The sequence below is a fragment of the Panthera onca genome, chromosome X (assembly GCF_046562875.1).
Source record: "Panthera onca isolate mPanOnc1 chromosome X, mPanOnc1 haplotype 2, whole genome shotgun sequence".
Lineage (NCBI taxonomy): Eukaryota > Metazoa > Chordata > Mammalia > Carnivora > Felidae > Panthera > Panthera onca.
The window spans coordinates 98,121,324-98,146,294 of record NC_138357.1 but is presented as its reverse complement, the minus strand read 5'-3'; the positions used below and the strand labels follow the sequence as shown (position 1 = coordinate 98,146,294).

Genomic DNA, 24,971 nt, shown 5'->3' with positions numbered 1-24,971 from the left:
TTGCAATGAAAGACTTTCGTTTGGGAGAACAAAAATACTACATTTTCTGTCAATTAAACAAATTGAATATCCTCCACAAAAGACACTGGATAGACCCTGCAAAGGGTACAGATATGATTAAACCACAGTTATGCCTTCAAAGCTGTATTAATAGTGACAAGTATATGAGAAAGAGCTGATGCAAAACAGATAGTGAATGCACAATATACATGGAAGAGATGTGATATGGGAATCAAAAGGGACAGGAATCATTCTGGTACAGGAACCAAGAAGAGTTGCATGGGGCATTTGATGTTTAAGGTGGCCCTTGAAAATTTGGTATGGGTTCACAAGAAACTGAAAATATTTTTGTTTTTGAAAATATAGTTCATCATACCCTGTAATTCTCTCCTTTGTTTTTTTATTGCCTCAGGTACATTGTCTCAAAAGTTTTATTTTATTGTATAGCCAAAACATATTTTAAAATGTGAGTATCTAATACATAAAAACATAGAGAAGGTGTCTAAAATTTGATGAATGGCGAAATTGACAGCTAACTGATAAATTACCAAGTTTTTACCAACCAGTTCCTATTCCTTAACTTTTTATCAGCCTGGATTTGCCTACCACATTAAATAGCAATGTTTAAAAATATGAAATTAACTTAACCATAGTGAATGAATGCTGATGCTTAGCACTGGTTCACATTTAAGAGAAATTAAATTCAACACTGGACATATTTATTACTGTTTAAGTTTCTTATTTATTGTGTTCTTTGCAAGTGTGGAATCAGCTGGCTATGTTTCTGTGGCTATGTTGTGTCCTGTTATGGAATCCTGCTAGCTAGAATGTAACAATTATTTACATATTCTCCCTTTTATGACAGCTTTATATTTAAAGCAAAAATATGGTGTGAATTGTTTGGACTCAGTGTAGAATGTAATTTTTGTCCCTTATGTAGAGAAATGGATCTAAAAAATAAATACGATAGTTAACAGAAGTTGTAGTATACCTAATTCACTGAGTAGTTATGGGAGCTAATGTTGAATAGATATCCTAACTTTTCTCTTAAAAATTTTGTTTGATTTTATCAACTTGGATGCTTATAGCATTAAGTAACAGAATTAATGAGTGAAAGTGCTTTACAAATAAAAAAAAACTGAACATTTTACATTAAAGTCAGGCATTAGGAGATTATAAGGATAGTTTCTTAGTAAAGCTATTAGAGATTCATTTTTGCTCAGCCCTTCTCAGCCTGCTGGCTTTGTTTTAGGCATGTGCACTAATAACCACAAATTTCTACTGAAATTCTCCTGTAACACCTTTATACAGCTATTCTTGAGGCTGGTTGAGTAGCACCTCTTCTTCCATAAGGTAAACCTTTTCCAGTGGTCTCCAGCATCTTTCCCATTACATGTCATTGACTGTAATTACAGCTCATGCTTCTGGCTAACCCAGTGTTTGATGAAAGTAATGAAACAGGCACAAAAATTGGGATTCTTAGGGAAAAGGAAACGAGAAAATTGCTTCTGGGAAGGTAGTCAACAGTGTTTTCTGTCGAATTAGAGTATGTCACTGGGTACTGCTAGTTATGGTTGGTGTCCAGTTGGAAAGCTAGTAGTATCTTAAAGTCGTAGCAAATTAAATCGACCATGAAGGTCAATATTATCTCAGCTCTTCTTGTTACTGATGAGAAAACTGAGGTCCTGGAAAACCAATTGATTTAATCAAGATCATGGCACTGTATCGTAGCAGGACTTGAATTAGGTTTACCAGATTTCTCCTCCAGCATTTTTCTCTATTATGACCTTTTTTGCTTAATTCTTCATCTTTTATGAAGCTAGTTGGAAAATACTATCATTGGGGGGGAGGGTGGAAATGAACCAATACAGTTAAAGTTATTCTAGGTTAGCCCTGTATAGAGAAAGTAATGATTATATCTTTGAAAGATATTTCACCTAAAAATCTTGTTTCAAACAAACCTAACTTATTTAACATTTGGATTTTCAAGCCTGGGATTGGCTAAGGTGTAATTGCTTTCGATTATGTTCATTGGAATTTATTATAAGGAAAGTAAGGATGTTCTTTTCTCTGTTTTTTTTCAGTCTAATATCTTAATGATGAAACATTTTTTCCATTAAGATAAATGTATTTTTTTTAATTACCAAATTATTACATTTTCAGCCCATTATATATTTTTCAAAGATAATTTTTGGGAATAATTCTATATTGCTACCTATATATTTGATTCTGTAATCACTAAAAAAAAGTGTTCAAAAGGCTTTTATTGACCTGAGACTTGAGCCTAGAGTGTTCTGCCACTAATCTTCCCCTTTCCCCAACAAACACATTTCCCATCACCCTAGACAGCCCTCTTTGAATCACACTCATAGGCTGGCCCATTCCAAAGGGCCCAGCAGCACCATATTTTTCACTTTGTGGGAATTAAATTCTGTATTTAGTTTTTTAGTTTGTTTCTATCTCAAATAATTTTCCTTCATCTGTTGACCAGTGTTGTCTTTCATGAAGAAATGTGAGACCATAGAATACGGATGAGAAACTTTGGAGTCTTGGTGTATTTCTCAGTTTTCCTCAAATCAAGGTCACCAACAGCTTTCTACCCTGCAGAAGTAGGTCACCTCCCTTAGTTTTTACTAATAATCCCCTCCCCAGGAACTTTTATTGGTTAGTCTTACTGATTATTGACAAAGCAAGAAAGAACAAACTCTTCTCTTCTTTCAAAGAGGGAAAAGAACGTATTTGGGGATATGGACTAGGAGGTGATCATAGGAGCTGTCTTTATTTGCTGGTAATTGCTGCTGAACTTCAGAGTCAAGTGCATTAGTCCCCCATAACAGCATTAGGTCTCCTTGACTCCCACAATAGTTGCATTTCCAACTGGATCATTTTCAGTTACTAACTTGAATGCATGCGATTAAATCATAGTGTGTCTTCATTTTATGAAAGTGTAGAGGGCTCCCTGTACATTGACAATTGCTTCTTTATCTGTGGTGTTTTATGTGTTTGAATTTTTGCCTTAGACCATTCTCAATACTTTTTTGTTATGAATAATTCTTTCCTACCACCTTCACATTGTCCAAGGACATTGTAGGTACTACATGATCTGATACAAAGAATCCTTCCTCCTACTTCTGACTCTCCTTTTTGTATTCAGTGTACATTCAGGCTGTGTTGATTGCCCCTGCTATTATTCCTTTGCAATTCTGGGTTTTATCTCAAATCTGTTCCAACAACCATCACTAATTTATCTTGGTTATCAATATAATTACATTTTCTGACTTATTACAATTTGTACGTTCTGGGAAAAGTATTTTCCAACCCCCTGCCGTGCCGCATCTGCCTGAATTGTTGCTCCTGTGTTATTCCTTGTTGAGAAATCCAGGCCCTCACCCTGGCTTCCACACCCTGCACAGTGTGGCCCTGGTGCTCCTTAGTCTTTTCACATGCTACTTGTCCCTCCTTAGACCTTACACATGATTTAAATTACACTTCATTAACAAAGAAACCCCCTACTTCCCTAGACACCTGCACTGTAGTTCTTTGCCTTACTGATGGAATATATCATTTTCTGCACACCAAACATAACCTTTATAAACTCCAAACATTCTTCAGGGCCATCTCATGGGCTACCTACTCCCTTAAACTTTTTGCTTGAAACTCTTGCCTTCTTTTACCTCAGTAGTTGGTCTACTTCCCAGTTTTCTTTTCTGCTATATATGGTACTTTAAATCAGGGATGGTGTCTTAGTCACATTAGTAGTTCTAGTGCATGATATTTTTATGACCTCTGACTAGCTTTTGTGGAGGCTTTGAGGCTGTGAGGTCATTGTTATACTTAGAACACATCTAATTCATCTCTTAACACCTAGGTCAAGCCCTTCTGATTCACAGCAATAATCTGTTTACTGTGTTTACAATTCAGTGTCATTGTCAACTAGTAACATTTTAAAATGTTTTAAAGTAATACAATAATTGATATAGTGCTTTAGCTCTTTTTCTGTATTTTATCTGTATATCCTCTAATTTATATTTCACTTCTTTGAAACCAGGCCACTGACATCTGTGATCCTAACCCAATCCTGATGCTCATGCTTTGTGTCTACATGTATGAAAGGCTCCCTATGTATCTCCCCAAGAAGGTGGTGCCCTTTTATTGTACTCTACATGACACTGTGCTAAGACAGGTAAGGATATATTTGGGGCCAAAATATGTGGAGGTAAACACTTCCCAGGGGTTTTAGTAATTTCTTTTGCAACCCAAAATTAACACAAGTATCGATATGATGAGATAAGCCTTAGCTAATGTTGCTCCTCTTAAGCCAAAGGTATAGCAGAGTGAAAGGGACAATTTTTGCTTAATAGTAATCACCACCTGCAATGAAATGATGACTCTAATTCATTTGGTGAATGGGGTTTGCGGAGATAGAAAATGAAAGGTACTTTGAAGGGCAAATTTTCTCAGGAAAAGTGGGACACATTTCATGTACAAGGGGACTGACACCATAAGTGAAAATTTGTGTTCTGAATGTACTTAACGTTCCTTAAGGGAGTTTACAGACCCAGATGGATTTTGTTCAAATGAGGATATAGAGAGGAAAATACTAAAGTGCTCGTGACAAGGGCCACCTAATTCCCACTGAAGGATGTTATGTGTGTGGGAGCTGCTAAATGTTTAACAGTGAATTTTTTACTTTGCATAAAAAAGTCAAAAATGAAATCTGAAGTCCTGTGATAATAACAAACCTATGTAAATATGTACATATTTATCAAGTGTTCTCTTTGAGAAATACCTTGTCAAGGATCATTGACCTTTGTTTTTCAAGCTGTTTGTCTCATATTTACACTTGTGAAATATCATCTAGGATACAATTTTTTTAAGTTTTATTTATTTATTTTGAGGGGGGAGGGGCAGAGAGAGAGGGACAGAGAGAGAATCCCAAGTGGGCTCCACACTGTCAGCTCAGAACCCGACGCAGGTCTCGAAATCACAAACCATGACATCTTGACCTGAGCCGAAATCAAGACTTGGACACTCAAATGACCAAGCCACATGGGCACCCCTAGGATACAATTTTAAATAGCTTATATTTATATAAGATTGTCCCTTCTACTGGTGTTCATAAAATCTTCAACCAGATTTATAGGTCTCTTCTTATTCCTTTCTGAGGACACTATGCACTGATAGAGTCTTATTCTTTACAAAAATTACTTTACCTCTTTGGTCAGATCATGTTTATTCCTTTTTTTCAGGCTGTTTTATGTCTTTCTCTTCATATTTAGTTGGGAGGGTGTAATTTTATATTTTTGATACAAAACTTGTCTGTATTTGGTCGTCAGAAGATATGTCTTGGTGATTTTGGGTTTGTAAGTGCAACCTCTGAAAAAACTAGGTAGCCTCTGTGACGATACGAGTGATGGTTGGTAAGGACTCAGATAAAAATCTGGAAACACTCAGATTCTTGTCTAAAAGTGTAAAGGGCTCAGTTTGGGGTAAGGAAAGCCCCTTGTGATTTTTTGTTAGTAAACAATGAGATAAAATTCCTTTTCACAATTTTTTTTTCTTTTTTGGTCAGGAAAAGAAGACATACAACTCTTTAGAGCATTTTTTCAACAGTATTTACTCTGATAATTCCTTCACTGCAATGACTTTCAAAACCTAGAGCTGTAATTATACTGGAGAGGTCTTTTGACTTCAAAATAAAATTTCTAAAGAGTTAGAAATGTTTTGATTAAGCCTGAAGAAGGTAGGAGGAGTCTGAATTAGATTAAGCAGTGATTTATTACTGTTAGGTATTATTACCAGTTCTCTAATTCTGTCCATGTGTTTTTATTTCTTTATGCCTTTTATGTGCCATTATTTTTAAAAACTAGTTAATAACACAAGGTAATGTTTAAACATAAATTTGAATTATGTTAAAAATCAAATTAATGCATATTAAAACAGAAACATTTCTTTCCACCTTTAGCTCTTTACTAGAAATAATGTTCCAATCTTAAGATTATAGATTAAATTGGGGTCCCTGGGTAGCTCAGTCATTTAAGCATTGGACCTCAGCTGAGTCATGATCTCACCATTTGTGGGTTCGAGCACCGCATCAGACTCTGTGCTGACAGCTCAGAGCCTGGAGCCTGCTTCAGATTGTGTGTCTCCATTTGTCTCTCTGCCCCTCCCCTGCTCATACTCTGTGTCTCCCCGTCTCAAAAATAAACATTAAAAAAAGACTACAAATGAAATTATGCAAATATAACTTATTTTTCACATATGTAGAGTATGTCTTGAAGATAACAAAAATTAAATATAAATGCAAAAAAACTGTCAGTTACAGCAAGCTTTAATTTTAAATTTCATTTAAGAAAATCACTGATTTGAGGGGTGCCTGGGTGGCTCAGTCGGTTAAAAGCATCTGACTTCAGCTCAGGTCATGATCTCACAGTTCACAAGTTTGAGCCTGGCGTTGGGCTCTGTGCTGACAGCTCAGATCCTGGAGCCTATTTCAGATTCTGTGTCTCCTTCTCTCTCTGCCCCTCCTCCGCTCATTTTCTCTCTCTCTCTCTCTCTCTGAAAAATGAATAAACATTAAAAAAAATTAAAAAAGGAAGAAAATCACTGATTTGGAAATTGCTGAGAATGTTTGACATAGTTTGCCACTATGCATCAACTCCAAAGTAAAGAATAATCTCAAGAAATTACTACTATAATTGAAAATCTATTTCTCTAACTTTATGTCACTAATAGAAACATAGAATCCTGGAACCAGTAAGAAATAGAGGGATCAGTGAAAACAAAATGTAGAGTGCAGTGATTTTCTGAGACATTTTTTAATGCATTTGAACTTTTTTCCCACCTTTTTGAAACAAAATTCACAGAGAAGCACAGCAGTTGAAGGTAAGTATTAATTAGTGAAACATAAGCTTTTCTTACAAAAGGTGAAAAAGAGGAATTGAGGCTCCCAAGCTTTCTTTCCTTCCTTTGAACAACTTTCCCTTATCCCCATTTACCATTTAACCACCCCTGCACGGAATCCTAGGTGGCGTGATATCACCGGACTGGCGTGAGGTGATATCTGAGTGTGGTTTTGATTTATATCATTTTATACCATTTTATTTTGCAGCTCGTTGATAGCATTTTTTAGCTCCTCCTGACTGTTCCTTAGTCCCTTGATCTCTGTAGCAAGAGATTCTCTGCTGTCCTTTATACTGTTTTCAAGCCCCGCGATTAATTTTATGACTATTATTCTAAATTCACTTTCTGTTATATTGTTTAAATCCTTTTTGATCAGTTCGTTAGCTGTTATTTCCTCGACGTCTTTTTGAGGGGAATTCTTCCGTTTCGTCATTTTGGTTAGTCCCTGGAGTGGTGCAGAACTGCAGGGCACTTCCCTTGTGCTGTCTTGAATTACCTGCATTGGTGGGCGGGCCCGCAGTCAGACCTGATGTCTGCCCCCAGCCCACCGCTGGGGCCACAGTCAGACTGGTGTGTGCCTTCTCTTCCCCTCTCCTAGGGGCGTGATTCACTGTGGGGTGGCGTGGCCCGTCTGGGCTACTTGCACACTGCCAGGCTCGTGGTGCTGGGGATCTTGCTATTAGCTGGGGTGGATCGGCAAGGTGTACAGGGGCGGGAGGGGCAGGCTCAGCTCGCTTTTCCTTAGGAGATCTGCTTCGGGAGGCGCCCTGTGGCACAGGGAGTCAAACCCGCCAGAGGGATGGACCCGCAGAAGCACAGTGTTGGGTGTTTGCATGGTGTTAGCAAGTTCCCTGGCAGTAACCAGTTCCCTTTGAGATTTTGGCTAGGGGATTGGCGAGGGAGATGGCGCTGGCAAGCGCCTTTGTTCCCTGCCAAGCTGAGCTCTGTCGTCCTGGGCTCAACAACTCTCCCTCCCATGGTCCCCCAGCCCTCCTTCTCTCTGAGCAGAGTTGTTAGCTTATAATCTTCCAGATGTTAAGTCCCGCTTGCTGTCAGAACACACTCCATCCGGCTCCTCCGCTTTTGCAAGCCAGACTCGGGGGCTCTGCCTGGCCGGCGGGCCGCCCCTCCGCCCCGGCTCCCTCCCGACAGTCCGTGGAGCGCTCACCGCCTGTCCACCCTTCCTACCCTCTTCCGTGGGCCTCTCGTCTGCGCTTGGCTCCGGAGACAACGTTCTGCTAGTCTTCTGGCGGTTTTCTGGGTTATTTAGGCGGTGTAAGTGGAATCTAAGTGATCAGCAGGATGCGCGCTGAGCGCAGCGTCCTCTCACGCTGCCATCTTCCCCTAACTCCACGTTAGGAAAATTTTCATGATTAAAATGTATAACCTGCTTTGATGAAAATAAGTGTTAAATTATATATTTCTAAAGTTCATGATATTATTTATACTCTCTTCTTCAATATAGATTTTACTGAAAAATTCAAGCTTGAAAAACTTGGTGTATAATGCTACAATTGTTGGGAAAGATGCTGCTGACTTCTCCCTTTCCCAAACTGGGAACATTGTGACAATATCTTCAAAGTAAGTGGGGGTTTTTTTGCTTTTTAAATTTTACTTCACTGAAAATATCAGCCCTAGAGATTTAATGTGTATTATAATTTTAAAAGAGTGACCTGGTTTTGTTTTTAACTGGTTTATATATAATGAAAGATCATCACTCAAACATAGATAAATTATGTATATGTTGCTGAGATTCCTCACCAATTTTGTTAAAATAATTCTAACAACATAAAACAGTTGCTTTTAATATATGCTTTTAGTTTGAGTTTATTTTGCATGCATATAGGCCATAGAGTTTAGACTATAAGTTGTTTATGTACTGCAGTTCTGTTCCCTGTAAGAAACTCTAACCAGTGTGTGCTAAATTTATATATATATATATATATATATTTATATTGTTTACTTAAGTATATTTTATATAGATTATATTATGGATAACATTTTATATGGTTCTTTTTATGTTATCTATAGTTGTTTCTGAGTAATGTGCTCATTGCAGAAAATTTAGAAGCTATGAATGTATGAAGAACAAAAAAAGTCAAAGACTGATAATCTTACCTGAAAAACACCTTCAGTGTTGCCATTATTCTCTTGCCCTTCGCTGTCATTGTGTTTATATGTATGAACACACACTTCCAAATCGTAGTGATTTTCTTTAAAGTCTCATTTCTATCTGATTCTGTTCTCATAATGCGTTTTTTAAATGTTTCTACTACTACTCTCCTACTTTCCGAAATAAAGTACAAATGAAGCCCCTAGAACATAGTCTTGAAAAGTTAAATATGAGTATAATATATTACTCTTCCCAGATCAACAAATCCTATTAGATATGTCAACAGTATTAATGATAGCAAATATTCTTATTACAAAATGCAAGGATGATAAGAGTCCAGCCATGTTAGTATCACAGGGGTTCACAAATTTAATAACCACTAATTGACTTTAACCACCTTGAATTTTAGTCATTGCCTTTGCTTTATTATTTTTTCCCAATGCAAAGTGACAGAGTGTAACTACTAAAGTTATTTCACCTGGTTATCCTTTTGGTTTTTAACTATACATTAACCCTGAGTTTCTTTTCACATTGTAATCATTATTATTTCTAATATATCAAACACAGGAATAATTAGAAATAAGGGCCATTTTAATTGCTTTTAAAATACCCAGAAACCCAGTTGCAGAAGTGCCCCTGGCTTGTGTCATTAGCCCCTGTTTGTTTTCTTCAGTTACTGCTGCATGCTAAGGAGTATACAATTTATAAATTCTGCATATTCATGATTGGTACTATATCCAGATTGAACTGAATGTGAGGAAACAATTCTTCACTTACTTTCTATATTATATACTAAATTCTTCACTTAATTTCACTCTACTAATTCTTCACTTAGTTTCTATATTATAAACTAAATGACTAGAATAAAACTTGTAAAAACAGCCCACCCATTTTCTAAGTCCTACTTCTTACATGTCTGTTATAAAACACAACTGTAGTAATACAAGTTTATTTGAACAGTGTCACAGTACCATTTTTCTTCCCTTAGGACTTTGATAATTGAGATCTATTCTCTGCCCTTCATATAGGTTTATAGAAGTCAAAAGGTTTCAGGTTCCCCCACTTTTTTTTCACTCATAAACCCAGTAGGCTCTTCCAGTATTTCAAAGCTCTCAGGAAATTATTCCTAACAGCCACACTAAACTTCTCATATTGTACCTTAAGATCACATTTCAATTAATGAAATTAACACTTATAGTCTTTATTATAAGTTTAAAGCCTGTACATGTTGAAAATTTGTTACAGAAAAGTATAAAGAGGAAACAACCATTACTGAGAACTCCATCAGATAAGCAGAGTTAATTTATCAGTTCATTTCTTTGTGGTCTTTTTATATGCACAAATATGTGTTTATTATAACATATGCCTGGTTAAATATTTACGCAATAAACTCATTACATATGTAAATATTAAAATGCTTAATGCTTATTAAACATTTGTATGTACAAAATCTTTATAACATGTACTTTGTGTACCTTTTCATATTTAATCATCCTTATAGCCTAAGTGTCCCCATTTCCCAAAAGAAGAGATTGAGCAGAGACATTAAATCATTTGCCCAATTTTCGCTGCTGTTAGATGGTCAAGTGGAGATTCAAAACCAGCCAGTCTAAATGCAGAGTTTGCATTTACTCACTTGACAACAGCACATGTTGTGTATGTGTGTGTGTGTACGTGTGTGTGTGTATGTATCACATTCATACAGAGCATTCAATAAAATGTGGCTTTGACTGTTTGTAAATAATCCTGAAGATCCGTGGCAGGTAATTGTATCATGTTTTTGTTTCTCCAGGAGAGCGTTTGTGCAAATACTTCACTTGGGTGAAGCCAAGAGGCTACTTCCTATTAAATTCTCATCACTGTGACTTTTTTTCTCTTTATTCACCATTGCACCATTTATGGTCTATATAAATATAGACATATTTATAAATAATAGCTTTGTAAAGTTTTAATACACTCCAAGTGCATATTAACTGGCCATATATTCATGTATACCTGCTCACACATGTAATTACAAATACATCATATTTCCACCATGTTACACCTGTACTTTTGTTTTTGACTTATGTATCTTTTTTTAAATAAAAATCTAACTTATACATGTTTGACAAGTCAAATATGCAGAGGAGTTAAAAATAAAAAACAAGTCCCCCCCCCCCCCACCTCAAATCTGTTTCCACTTCTTGAGCCTCCTACTTTTCACTCCTTGATTTATGTCTCATTTTAGTTCTTCCCATGGTTACTTCCATAAATTGAAATAATCCATATTATTTTAGCCAATATATTTGTTATATCAACTTTAGAAAAAATGTCTTGATGTATAGCTATAATATTTAATGATCTAGTTTGCTTACATCTCCAGATTTATTGCCCTCCCTACAAACATCACTAGTTTTATCTTCTATTTATTACTTTTCCAAGGAGTAAAAATGTATTATATAAGTGTTTCTTATACCATCAGAATAAAAAGTATCTTTTGACTCCTTTTTTAAGCTGAGAATATTAATAAATTCTAAAGATATGCATATAATCCTTGAAGTCTTTTTCCTTCAAGTATATCTTTCAGAGTACTTTGCGTGTTCCTTTTATTTGGACTGATTGCTTTCCAGACCTACTGAAGAGATGTCAGTATTGGACATTTTTATTTTTCTTTGGATAGAAACTAGTACCTTTCTCTTTCTTATGTACTAACTTATTTACTAAAACCATCCTTATGAAACCTAATAAAATATGGGCGAGGTAAATTTTCCAAGATTTTCCATTTTTAGGCATTTTTTTTTTTTACTACTCTCACACTTGATTTATATTTTGCTTGGCTTATTATTCTAAGTTGAAAATATTTTTTTTCCTTATAAGTGTTAAGATAATTGTTTTGCTGCCTCATAGTATTCAATATTTGTGATGAGAAAGTCTACTATAATTCTCTTTCTCAACACCTCTAGAAGTTTCTAGGATCTTCTTTTCTGATTGTGTTCTGATAGTGATCCGGGGTGCATCAAGGAGGGTCTTTTTTTATTCACTGTCTGGGTATACAACGAGTCCTTTAACTATGGAGTTATCTTTCATAAGCACTGGAAAATTCTTTGTTTTTTTTTCATAATTACTTCCCCTCCTTTTTCACAGTTCTCATTTTCTAACCGTTAACTGTTGAATATTGAACCTGTTGATTGCATCCTTTGTGTATCTTATCACTAGTATTTTTTTATCTCATTGTTTTTTCCTCTCTTTATCAACAAGCCTTCTTTTCCAACTGTTTCCTTTGGGGAAGAGAATGGGAGAGAGTGAGAGAAAACAAGAATCTCCTAAATATGTATATTCATGAGTGCTTTCATTTTTATTAAGTGTCTCTATTTCATAGCATCCTGTCCTTAAATGGGGGTTCTAGTATCTTCATAAATGTCTCTGACTTTTATATACTCATCTCTGACCTATATTATTTATCTTCTTTTAGGTCAGTTGTTAATGTTTATTTTGATTTCAGTGTTTCCTATTTAAGGATTTACTCTAATGACTTGTGATACTTGTTCATCCATTTATATGTAATAATATGGCAATATAAAAATATATTGTGGTTCTATATATACAACCAAACCTTTACTGTAGTATGAAGAACATTCTGCTTTTACGCCAAATTGCCCAGCATTCTGCACTGACTTTTATATACTCATCTCTGACCTATATTATTTATCTTCTTTTAGGTCAGTTGTTAATGTTTATTTTGATTTCAGTGTTTCCTATTTAAGGATTTACTCTAATGACTTGTGATACTTGTTCATCCATTTATATGTAATAATATGGCAATATAAAAATATATTGTGGTTCTATATATACAACCAAACCTTTACTGTAGTATGAAGAACATTCTGCTTTTATGCCAAATTGCCCAGCATTCTGCACTGAGGAGAGTGAGGTTATCTGAATCCGATCTTACCCTCCATGTAAGTGGGCATTTCTGGAAATGGCCTCTCCAGGAGTCCACAGGCCAGCTTTGTTTCCTTATCAACCTCTGTTCAGATGCTCATTGATAGCTTCCTCTAACTAGCAGCTTTTAAAAAGATCTCTTTTATAATTTTAATGATATTTCTCTTAGATGATAAATCTAGACTTCAGATGCCACTGTGGTCTAGAACCCTGCTGTCATGTCATTTAACAAGTGCTGGACTTTGATACTGGCATGTACAGGCTCTATGATCCAGCCTCATTATTCTTGTTTGTAAAAAGGGGATCAGAATATTTAGCCACAGTTTTGTCAGTAATTAATGTAAATATATAGGCAAAACACCTAATACTGTAACTGGAACATATAGGAAGCAATGAGCATTTGCCGCCCCGCCACCTAAATTTGAAGTGCTAGTGATTCACAGATGAAAATGTGTCAACACTGCTCACAAGTGATTCAAATCTAGCAGAGTACCCTACAGCAAATACACAATAAGGATAAGGGAGGAAGAGAGAGAGAGAGAGAAGAGAGTGCATGAGAGGGGAGGGGCAGAGAGAGAATCTTAAGCAAGCGCCACACCCAGCTCAGAGCCCAATGTGGGGCTCCATCTCACAACCGTGAGATCATGACTTGAGGTGAAATCATGAGTACGACACTCAACTGGCTGAGCCACCCAGATACCCTGATAATTGTTTTATTTGTGTTGTGTGTATAGAATTAGAGGAAGATGGAAAAAAGTACCTAAGTGGTTTTGGGTTAACCATGGAAGGGTTTCCAGAAGAGATGGTGCTTAATTGTCAATATATATGGAAAATAATTAGTCCTTTTTCTAGATGCTTTTTATTTTGTAGGCATAAATACTGTTATTAGGTGGTTCTTTAAGCATCTTTTTATCTAGACTATGTAAGTTCATAGTCTTTTGTTTTTACAAATAGGGCTCAGAAAAAAATTTGTTTTCTTAAAAAAAAATGTAGCATTATCATTATCAGATATTATATAATTATATGTACCACATCCTTAGAGTCTGTCTAAATCACGATTAATAATGGCTCTTTCTGCCAGCTGTGGATTTAAATTCCCAGTGAAATCATTTATATAGAAACGATTAAACAGCTACACCAACATATAAACAAACATGTTTACTTTTGCATCTAATTTGATGATTAAATTTAGCTATAACCATAGAGTAACTGCATAAAAGTGAAAATATACTTTTGGAAAACCATTCAGTTTCTTTTTTTCTTCATTATGCTCATTGAGCCAAATGAGCATTGACATTGATTGATATGTTATATTTTTCATCTATTCCAAAAGCCAAGTTAAAGTAGCTTACAAAATATATTTAATATCAAGGATATATTTTTTAACTTTTTTTTTATGTTTATTTTTAAAAGAGAGAGAGAGGAAGACACACAATCCGAATCAGGCTCCAGGCTCTGAGCTGTTAACACAGAGTCCAGTGCAGGGCTCAAACCCACCAACCGCAAGATCATGACCTGAGCCAAAGTTGGACACTTAACTGACTGAGCCACCCAAGCACCGCATTAAGGATATTTTTTTATGAGAGGGAAGCAATTGGAACAAAAAGAAAATAAAAAGTAAAAAAAATTAAGATGAAGGCTATACACATTTTTAAAGACCTAAGACACTTAGCTAACTGGACCAGAATTTGATTCTGAACTTTCTAACACATTCAGGAAGAAATCCTTGTCATTTACATGCCTCAATATGACTACAAAATTTCAAAAGGAACGTCTATACTCAAGACAGGCTCAAATCTTCACTGTCCTAAAACCAGCCATCGACCTCATAAAAAGGATACTATATTTTAAAATGTGTTTCATAGGATTTGAGTATAAGTTCATTTATTGAATGCATGTTAGAATATGGTCATTCTAAAACACCGGTTTTTTTTTGTTTGTTTTTTTTTTTTGAACAGAAGTCCAATCTGGTAGCAAGTCCTGTTGATTTTACCAAATTTATCTTTTTTTTTTTAATGTTTATTTTAGAAAGAGAGACAGAGACAGAGAAAGACAGTGTGAGCAGGGGAGGGGCAGAAAGAGAGAGGGAGACACAGAATCCGAAGCAGGTTTCAGGCTCTGAGCTGTCAGCATAGAGCCCAATGCGGGGCTTAAACCCATGAACTGTGAGAACATGACCTGAGCCAAAGTCAGACGCTTGACAGACTGAGCTGCCCAGGTGCCCCCACCAAATTTATCTTAAGTGTGACATCTTTTCTTCTTATTCACCTGTTCCATACTAAATTTAATGTACCATCATCTTTTAATTTTTAATTTAATTTTAATCTTTTTAAATTTTTAAAAAATCATTTATTGTCAAGTTAGCTAACATAATGTGTATACAGTATAGTCTTGGCTTCTGGAGTAGGTTCCCATGATTCATCACTTACATACAACACCCAGTGCTCATCACTTTTCCAAAGAAAAGTGTGTTCATCACAAGTGCCCTCCCCAACTCCCATCACCCATTTTCACTGCATCCCCCCAAACCCCACCCCCATCAACCCTCAGTTTGTTCTCTGTATTTAAGAGTCTCTTGTCATTTGCCTTCTCTCTTTGTAATTTATTTTTTCTTCCCTTCCCCCTAAGGTTTTTTGTTAAGTTTCTCAAACTCCACATATGAGTGAAAACCTGATATCTGTCTTTCTCTGACTGACTTACTTCACTTAGTGTAATACCCTTCAGTTCTGTCCACATTGTTGCAAATGGCAAGATTTCATTCTTTTGCATCACTGAATAGTATTCCATTGTATATATATACCACACCTTCTTTCTCCATTCAACAGTGAGTGGACATTTGAGCTGTTTCCATAATTTATTGTCAAAAGCGCTGCTATAAACATTGGGGTACCTGTGGCTCTACGAATCAGCACTCCTGTATCCTTTGGATAAATTCCTAGTAGTGGTATTGCTGGGTCGAGGGTAATTCTATTTGTAATTTTTTGAGGAACCTCCATACTGTTTTCCAGAGTAGCTGCACCAGTTTGCATTCCCACCAACAGTATAAGTGGATTCCGCTTTCTCCATATCCTCACCAACATCCGTTGTTTCCTGAGTTGTTAATTTTAGCTTCTCTGACCGGTGTGAGGTGCTGTCTCATTGTGGTTTTGATTTGTACTTCCCGGATAATAAGTGATGTTCAGCATCTTTTCATATGTCTGTTGGATGTCTTCTTTGGAAAAGTATCTTTTCATGTCTTCGGCCCATTTCTTCACTGGATAATTTGTTTTTCGGGTGTTGAGTTTGATAAGTTCTTTATAGATTTTGGATACTAACCCTTTATCCAATATGTTATTTGCAAATATCTTCTCCTATTCTCTTGGTTGCCTTTTAGCTTTGCTGATTGTTTCCTTTGCTGTGCAGAAGCTATGTATCTTAATGAGGTCCCAATAGTTCATTTTTGCTCTTATTTCCCTTGCCTTTGGAGACATGTCAAGCAAGAAGTTGCTGTGCCTGAGGTCAAAGACGTTGTTGCCTGTTTTCTACTCTATAGTTATGATCATTTCCTGCCTCACATTTAGGTCTTTCATCCATTTTGAATTTATTTTTGGGTATGTTGTAAGAAAGTGGCTGTCCAGTACTCCTGTCCATGTGGCTGTCCAGTTCTCCTGGCACCATTTTCTAAAGAGACTGTATTTTTTCCACTGGATACTCTTTCCTGCTTTGTTGAAGATTAGTTGGCCATACATTTGTGGGTACAATTCTGGGTTCTCTGTTCTATTCCATTGGTATTTGTGTCAGTTTTTGTGCCAATACCATACTGCCTTGATGATTACAACTTTGTAGTACAGGCTAAAGTTAGGGATTGTGATGCCTCCAGATTTGGTTTTCTTTTTCAACATTACTTTGGCTCTTCATGGTTTTTATGGTTCCATATACATTTTAGGACTGTTCTAGCTCTGTGAAGAGTATAGGTGCTATTTTGATTGGGATTGCATTGAATGTGTAGATTGTTTTGAGTAGTATTGACATTTTAACATTTGTTCTTCTAATCCGTGTGTGTGGAATGTTTTTCCATTTCTTTGTGTCTTCTTCAAGTTTTTCATAAGCATTCTATAGTTTTCAGTGTACAGATCTTTGACCTTTTTGGTTAGGTTTATTCCTAGGTATTTTATGGTTCTTGGTGCAATTATAGATAGGATTAATTCCTTGATATCTTTTTCTCTTGACTCATTGTTGGGGTATTGAGGTACAACCAATTTCTGTACATTGATTTTATATCCTGTGACTTTGCTGAATTCATATATCAGTTCAAGCAGTTTTTGGTGGTCTTTCAGGATTTCCATGTAAAGTATCATGTCACCTGCAGATAGTGAAAGTTTGAGTTCTTCCTTGTCTATTTGGATGTTTTTTATTTCATTTTGTCGTCTGATTGCTGAGGCTAGGGCTTCCAATATTATGTTAAACATCAGTGGTAAGAATGGATAATCTTCTCGTATTCCTGATCTCAGGGGAGAAGCTTTCAGTTTTTCCCCATGGAGGATGATACTAGCTGTGGGACTTTCATATATGGCTTTTATGATGTTAAGGTGTGTTCCTTCTATCCCAACGTTCTTGAGGATTTTTATCAAGAAAGGGTGCTATATTTGTCAAATGCTTTTTCTGCGTCTATTGACAGGATCATGTGGTTCTTATCCTTTCTTCTATTAATGTGATGTATCACACTGATCCATTTACAAATATTGAACCAGCCCTACAATCCAGGAATGACTCCCACTTAATCATGGTGAATATTTTTTTTTAGTTTTGCAACATTTTCCATGTTCTTTATTTATGTTTTTGCATATCTGACAGTCCAATTTTCTAAGAGTTGAAACTATATAAATCTACAGGTTCTTCCTGTTGGGGATAGGCACAAGAAAAATCTCCTTTCATTTTTCTTTATTTAAGCAAGCATATGAGCATTCTATGGTTTTTCCAAGTCTCAGTTTTAATATTTCATCTAAAATAATTCTTAAGATGTACAAATCTGCCAAAAACCATGAGATTTTCTCCCAAAATTGTTTTCAAATGTGAATATTATTTTGATTTTTTTACTCGTATTTTTTTAATATGAAATTTATTGTCAAATTGGTTTCCATACAATACCCAGTGCTCATCCCAAATGGTGCCCTCCTCAATACCCATCACCCACCCTCCCCTCCCTCCCACCCCCCATCAACCCTCAGTTTGTTCTCAGTTTTGAAGAGTCTCTTATGCTTTGGTTCTCTCCCACTCTAACCTCTTTTTTTTTTTCCTTCCCCTCCCCCATGGGTTTCTGTTAAGTTTCTCAGGATCCACATAAGAGTGAAAACATATGGTATCTGTCTTACTCTGTTTGACTTATTTCACTTAGCATAACACTCTCCAGTTCCATCCACATTGCTACAAAAGGCCATATTTCATTCTTTCTCATTGCCACATAGTACTCCATTGTGTATATAAACCACAATTTCTTTATCCATTCATCAGTTGATGGACATTTAGGCTCTTTCCACAATTTGGCTATTGTTGAGAGTGCTGCTATAAACATTGGGGTATAAGTGCCCCTATGCATCAGTACTCCTGTATCCCTTGGGTAAATTCCTAGCAGTGCTATTGCTGGGTCATAGGGGAGGTCTATTTTTAATTTTTTGAGGAACCTCCACACTGTTTTCCAGAGCGGCTGCACCACTTTGCATTCCCACCAACAGTGCAAGAGGGTTCCTGTTTCTCCACATCCTCTCCAGCATCTATAGTCTCCTGATTTGTTCATTTTAGCCACTCAGACTGGTGTGAGGTGATATCTGAGTGTGGTTTTGATTTATATTTCCCTGATGAGGAGCAATGTTGAGCATCTTTTCATGTGCCTGTTGGCCATCTGGATGTCTTCTTTAAAGAAGTGTCTATTCATGTTTTCTGCCCATTTTTTCACTGGGTTATTTGTTTTTCAGGTGTGGAGTTTGGTGAGCTCTTTATAGATTTTGGATACTAGCCCTTTGTCCGATATGTCATTTGCAAATATCTTTTCCCATTCCGTTGGTTGCCTTTTAGTTTTGTTGATTGTTTCCTTTGCTGTGCAGAAGCTTTTTATTTTCATGAGGTCCCAGTAGTTCATGTTTACTTTTAATTCCCTTGCCTTTGGGGATGTGTCAAGTAAGAAATTGCTGCGGCTAAGGTCAGAGAGGTCTTTTCCTGCATTCTCCTCTAGAGTTTTGATGGTTTTCTGTCTCACATTCAGGTCTTTTATCCATTTTGACTTTGTTTTTGTGAATGGTGTAAGAAAGTGGTCTAGTTTCAATCTTCTGCATGTTGCTGTCCAGTTCTCCCAGCACCATTTGTTAAAGAGACTGTCTTTTTTCCATTGGATATTCTTTCCTGCTTTGTCAAAGATGAGTTGGCCATACGTTTGTTGGTCTAGTTCTGGGGTTTCAATTCTATTCCATTGGTCTATGTGTCTGTTTTTATGCCAATACCATGCTGTCTTGATGATTCCAGCTTTGTAGTAGAGGCTAAAGTCTGGGATTGTGATGCCTCCTGCTTTGGTCTTCTTCTTCAAATTTACTTTGGCTATTCGGGGCCTTTTGTGGTTCCATACAAATTTTAGGATTACTTGTTCTAGATTCGAGAAGAATGCTGGTGCAAGTTTGATTGGGATTGCATTGAATGTGAGATAGCTATGGGTAGTATTGACATTATAACAACATTTATTCTTCCAGTCCATGAGAACGGAATGTTTTTCCATTTCTTTGTATCTTCTTCAATTTCCTTCATAAGCTTTCTATACTTTTCAGCCTACAGATCTATTACATCTTTGGCTAGGTTTATTCCTAGGCATTTTATGCTTCTTGGTGCAATTGTGAATGGGATCAGTTTCTTTATTTGTCTTTCTGTTGCTTCATTATTAGTTTATAAGAATGCAAGTGATTTCCGTACATTGATGTTGTATCCTGCAACTTCGCTGAATTCATATATCAGTTCTAGCAGACTTTTGGTGGAGTCTGTCGAATTTTCCATGTATAATATCATGTCATCTGCAAAAAGCGAAAGCTTGACTTCATCTTTGCCAATTTTGATGCCTTTGATTTCCTTTTGTTGTCTGATTGCTGATGCTAGCACTTCCAACACTATGTTAAACAACAGCGGTGAGAGTGGACATCCCTGTCGTGTTCCTGATCTCAGGGAGAAAACTCTCAGTTTTTCCCCGTTGAGGATGATATTAGCTGTGGGCTTTTCATAAATGGCTTTTATGATGTTTAAGTATGTTCCTTCTATCCCGACTTTCTTGAGGGTTTTTATTAAGAAAGGAAGCTGAATTTTGTCAAATGCTTTTTCTGCATCGATTGACAGGATCATATGGTTCTTATCTTTTCTTTTATTAATGTGATGTATCACATAGATTGATATGCAAATGTTGAACCAGCCCTGCAGCCCAGGAATGAATCCCACTTGATCATGGTGAATAATTCTTTTTATATGCTGTTGAATTCGATTTGCTAGTATCTTATTGAGAATTTTTGTATCCATATTCATCAGGGATATTGGCCTGTAGTTCTCTTTGTTTGCTGGGTCTCTGTCTGGTTTAGGAATCAAAGTAATACTGGCTTCATAGAATGAATCTGGGAGTTTTCCTTCCCTTTCTATGTTTTGGAGTAGCTTGAGAAGGATAGGTATTATCTCTGCTTTAAACGTCTGGTAGAACTCCCCTGGGAAGCCATCTGGTCCTGGAATCTTATTTGTTGGGAGATTTTTGGTAACTGAAACAATTTCATCGCTGGTTACGGGTCTGTTCAAGCTTTCTATTTCCTCCTGTTTGAGTTTTGGGAGTGTGTGGGTGTTTAGGAATTTGTCCATTTCTTCCAGGTTGTCCAGTTTGTTGGCATATAATTTTTCATAGTATTCCCTGATAATTGCTTGTATCTCTGAGGGATTGGTTGTAATAATTCCATTTTCATTCTTGATTTTATCTTTTTGGGTCATCTCCCTTTTCTTTTTGAGAAGCCTGGCTAGAGGTTTATCAGTTTTGTTTATTTTTTCAAAAAAAACCAACTCTTGGTTTCCATTGATCTGCTCTACAGGTTTTTTTTTTTTTTGATTCTATATTATTTATTTCTGCTCTGATCCTTGTGTTTCTCTTCTTCTCCTGGGTCTGCAGTGTCTTTGCTCTTCTGCTTCTATTTCCTTTAGGTATGCTGTGAGATTTTGCATTTGGGATTTTTCTTGTTTCTTGAGATAGGCCTGGATTGCAATGTATTTTCCTCTCAGGACTGCCTTCGCTGCATCCCAAAGCGTTTGGATTGTTGTATTTTCATTTTCATCTGTTTCCATATATTTTTTAATTTCTTCTCTAATTGCCTGGTTGACCCATTCATTCTTTAGCAGGGTATTCTTTAACCTCCATGCTTTTGGAGGTTTTCCAGACTTTTTCCTGTGGTTCATTTCAAGCTTCATAGCATTGTGGTCTGAAAGTATGCATAGTATGATCTCAATTCCTGTATACTTATGAAGGGCTGTTTTGTGACCCAGTATGGGATCTATCTTGGAGAATGTTCCATGTGCACTCGAGAAGAAAGTATATTCTGTTGCTTTGGGATGCAGAGTTCTAGATATATCTTCCATGTCCATCTGTTCCAATGTATCATTCAGGGCCCTTGTTTCTTTATTGATCCTGTGTCTCTATGATCTATCCATTGTTGTAAGTGGAGTATTAAAGTCCCCTGCAATTACCACATTCTTATCAACAAGGTTGCTTATGTTTGTGATGAATTGTTTTATATATTTGGGGGCTCCCGTATTCGGCGCATAGACATTTATAATTTTTAGCTCTTCCTGATGCATAGACCTATAATTATTATATAATGCCCTTCTTCCTCTCTTGTTACAGCCTTTAATTGAAAGTCTAGTTTGTCTGATATAAGTATCGCTATTCCAGCTTTCTTTTGACTTCCAGTAGCATGATAGATAGTTCTCCATTCCCTCACTTTCAATCTGAAGGTGTCCTCAGGTCTAAAATGTGTCTCTTGTAGACAGCAAATAGATGGGTCTTGTTTTTTTTTTTTTATCCATTCTGATGCCCTTTGTCTTTTGGTTGGAGCATTTAGTCCATTTACATTCAGTGTTATTATAGAAAGATATGGGTTTAGAGTCATTGTGATGTCTGTAGGTTTCATGCTTGCAGTGATATCTCTGCTACTTTGTCTCACAGGATCCCCCTTAAGATCTCTTGTAGGGCTGGTTTAGTGGTGATGAATTCCTTCAGTTTTTGTTTGGGAACACCTTTATCTCTCCTATTCTAAATGACAAACTTTCTGGATAAAAGATTCTCGGCTGCATTTTTTTTTTCTGTTCATCACATTGAGGATTTCCTGCCATTCCTTTCTGGCCTGCCAAGTTTCAGTAGATAGATCTGTCATGAGTCTTATCGGTCTCCCTTTTTATGTTAGAGATGTTTATCCCTAGCTGCTTTCAGAATTCTCTCTTTATCTTTGTATTGCCAGTTTCACCATGGTATGTAGTGCAGAAGATCGATTGAAGTTACGTCTGAAGTGAGTTCTCTGTGCCTCTTGGATTTCATTGCCTTTTTCCTTCCCCAGATCAGGGAAGTTCTCAGCTATGATTTCTTCTAGTATACCTTCAGCACCTTCCCCTCTCTCTTCCTCCTCTGGAATGCCAATTATGCATAGATTATTGCGTTTAATTGTGTCACTTAGTCCTCTAATTCTCCCCTCATACTTCTGGATTTTTTTATCTCTTTTTCTCAGCTTCCTCTTTTTCCTTAATTTTATCTTCTAATTCACCTGTTCTCTCCTCTGCCTCTTCAATCCGAGCTGTCGTCGCCTCCAGTTTATTTTGCAGCTCATTTATAGTATTTATGGTAGTTTTTAGCTCCTTCTGTTTCTTAGTCCCTTGATCTCTGTAGTAATAGATTCTCTGCTCTCCTCTATACTTTTTTCAAGCCCAGCGATTAATTTTATGACTATTATTTTAAATTCATTTTCTGCTATATTGCTTAAATTGTTTTTGATCAGTTCATTAGCTGTCACTACTTCCTGGAATTTCTTTTGTGGAGAATTCTTCTGTGTCGTCATTTTGGATAGTACCTGGAGTGGCACGGAACTGCAGGGCTCTTCCTCTGTGCTGTCTGGAGTAACTTGAGTTGATGGGCGGTGCCACAGTCAGACCTGATGTCTGCCCCCAGCCCACCACTGGAGCCATAGTCAGGCTGGTGTTACATTATCTTCTCCTCTCCCAGGGGCAGGACTCACTGTGGAATGGTGTGGCCCCTGTCTGAGCAACTTGCACACTGCCAGGCTTGTGGTGTTGCTTCCATGGGATCTGGTGTATTAGCCGGGGTGGATCCGCAAGGCGCAGAGGCGTGGGAGGAGCAGACTCAGCTCGCTTTGCCTTCGGTGGTCCGCTTAGGGAGGGACCCTGTGGCACTGGGTGGGAGGTAGACCTGTCGGAGGGATGGATCCACAGAAGCACAGCGTTGGGTGTTTGCACGGTGCAAGCAAGTTCCCTGGTGGGAACCGTTTCCCTTTGGGATTTTGGCTGGGGGATGGGCGAGGGAGATGGTGCTTCCCAGCCCCTTTGTTCCCCGCCAAGCTGAGCTCTGTCCTCTGGGGCTCAACAACCCTCCTTCCCGTTGTCCTCTAGCCCTCCCGCTCTCGGAGCAGAGCTATCGACTTATAACATTCCAAATGTTAAGTCCCGCTGGCTGTCAGAACTCAAGCAGTCCAGCGCCTCTGCTTTTGCACGCCAAACTAGGGGATTCCACCTTGCCGGGCAGGCTGCCTCTCCACCACCCCGGCTCCCTCCCACCAGTCCGTGTAGTGCACACCTCCTCTCCGCCCTTCCTGTCCTCTTCTGTCAGCCTCTCATCTACGCTTGGCTCCGGAGAGTCCATTCTGGCAGTTTTCTGGGTTATTTAGGCAGATGTGGGTGGAATCTAAGTGGTCAGCAGGACACCGTGGGCCCAGTGTCCTCCTACACTGCCATCTTCTGAAAGAGCCATGGTGAATAATTCTAATACAGAATTCAATTTGATTTGCTAGTTTCTTGTTGGGAATTTTTTAAGCCATGTTCATCAGAAATATTGTTCTGTAATTCTCCTTTTTAGTGGGATCTTTTTCTGCTTTGGGAATGAAGGTTATGCTGACTTCATAGAATGAGTCTGGAAGCTTTCCTCCCATTTCTATTTTTTGGAACAGCTTGAGAAGAATAAGTATTAACTCTGCTCTAAATGTCTGGTAGAATTCCCCTGTGAACCCTCTGGCCCAGGACTATTTTTTGTTTGGAGATTTTTGATAACTGATTCAATTTCTTTGCTGGTTATGGGTCTGTTCAAATTTTCTATTTTTTACTGTTTGACTTTTGGTAGGTTGGTGGGTGTATAAGAATTTGTCCATTTCTTCCATATTGCTCAGTTTGTTGGCATATAGTTTTTCATAGTATTCTCTAAGAATTCTTTGTGTTTCTATGCTATTTGTTGTGATCTCTCTCCTCTTTCATTTGTGCTTTTATCTACTTGGGTCCTCTTTCTTTTCTTTTTGAGAAGTCTGGCTAGGGGTTTATCAATTTTATTTTTCTCCCAACAAACCAGGTCTTAGAATCATTGATATGTTTTACTATTTGGGGAGTGGGTTCTACATTGTTTATTTCTGCTCCAATCTTTATTATTTCTCTTCTGCTGACTTGGAGTATTTTGATGCTGTGTTTCTAGTTCCTTTAGGTGTAAGGTTAGGTTCTGTATTTGGAACCTTTTTTGCTTCTTGAGATAGGTCTGGATTGTAATGTATTTTCCTCTTAGGACTGCCTTTGCTGCATCCCAAAGGGTTTCGACTGTTAAGTTTTCATTTTCATTTGTTTCCATATACTTTTTAATTTCTTCTTTAATTTCCTGGTTGGTCCATTCATTCTTTAGTAGGATATTCTGTAACCTCCATTTTTTTGGAGGCTTTCCAAATTTTTTCTTGTGGTCGATTTCAAGTTTCAAAGCATTATGATCTGAAAATATGCATGGTATGATCTCATTCCT

General features: G+C 37.2%; 1 protein-coding gene across 1 annotated transcript in view; it reads left to right on the top strand.

Moving 5' to 3' along the window:
- CFAP47 (cilia and flagella associated protein 47) overlaps positions 1-24,971 on the top strand; it is a 544,336-nt gene that overhangs the window by 237,870 nt on the left and 281,495 nt on the right. Inside the window, exons 36-37 of the mRNA XM_081794138.1 lie at positions 4,049-4,183; positions 8,369-8,484. Coding sequence (XP_081650264.1) covers positions 4,049-4,183; positions 8,369-8,484 — 251 coding nt within the window. The remainder of the gene's footprint in view (positions 1-4,048; positions 4,184-8,368; positions 8,485-24,971) is intronic.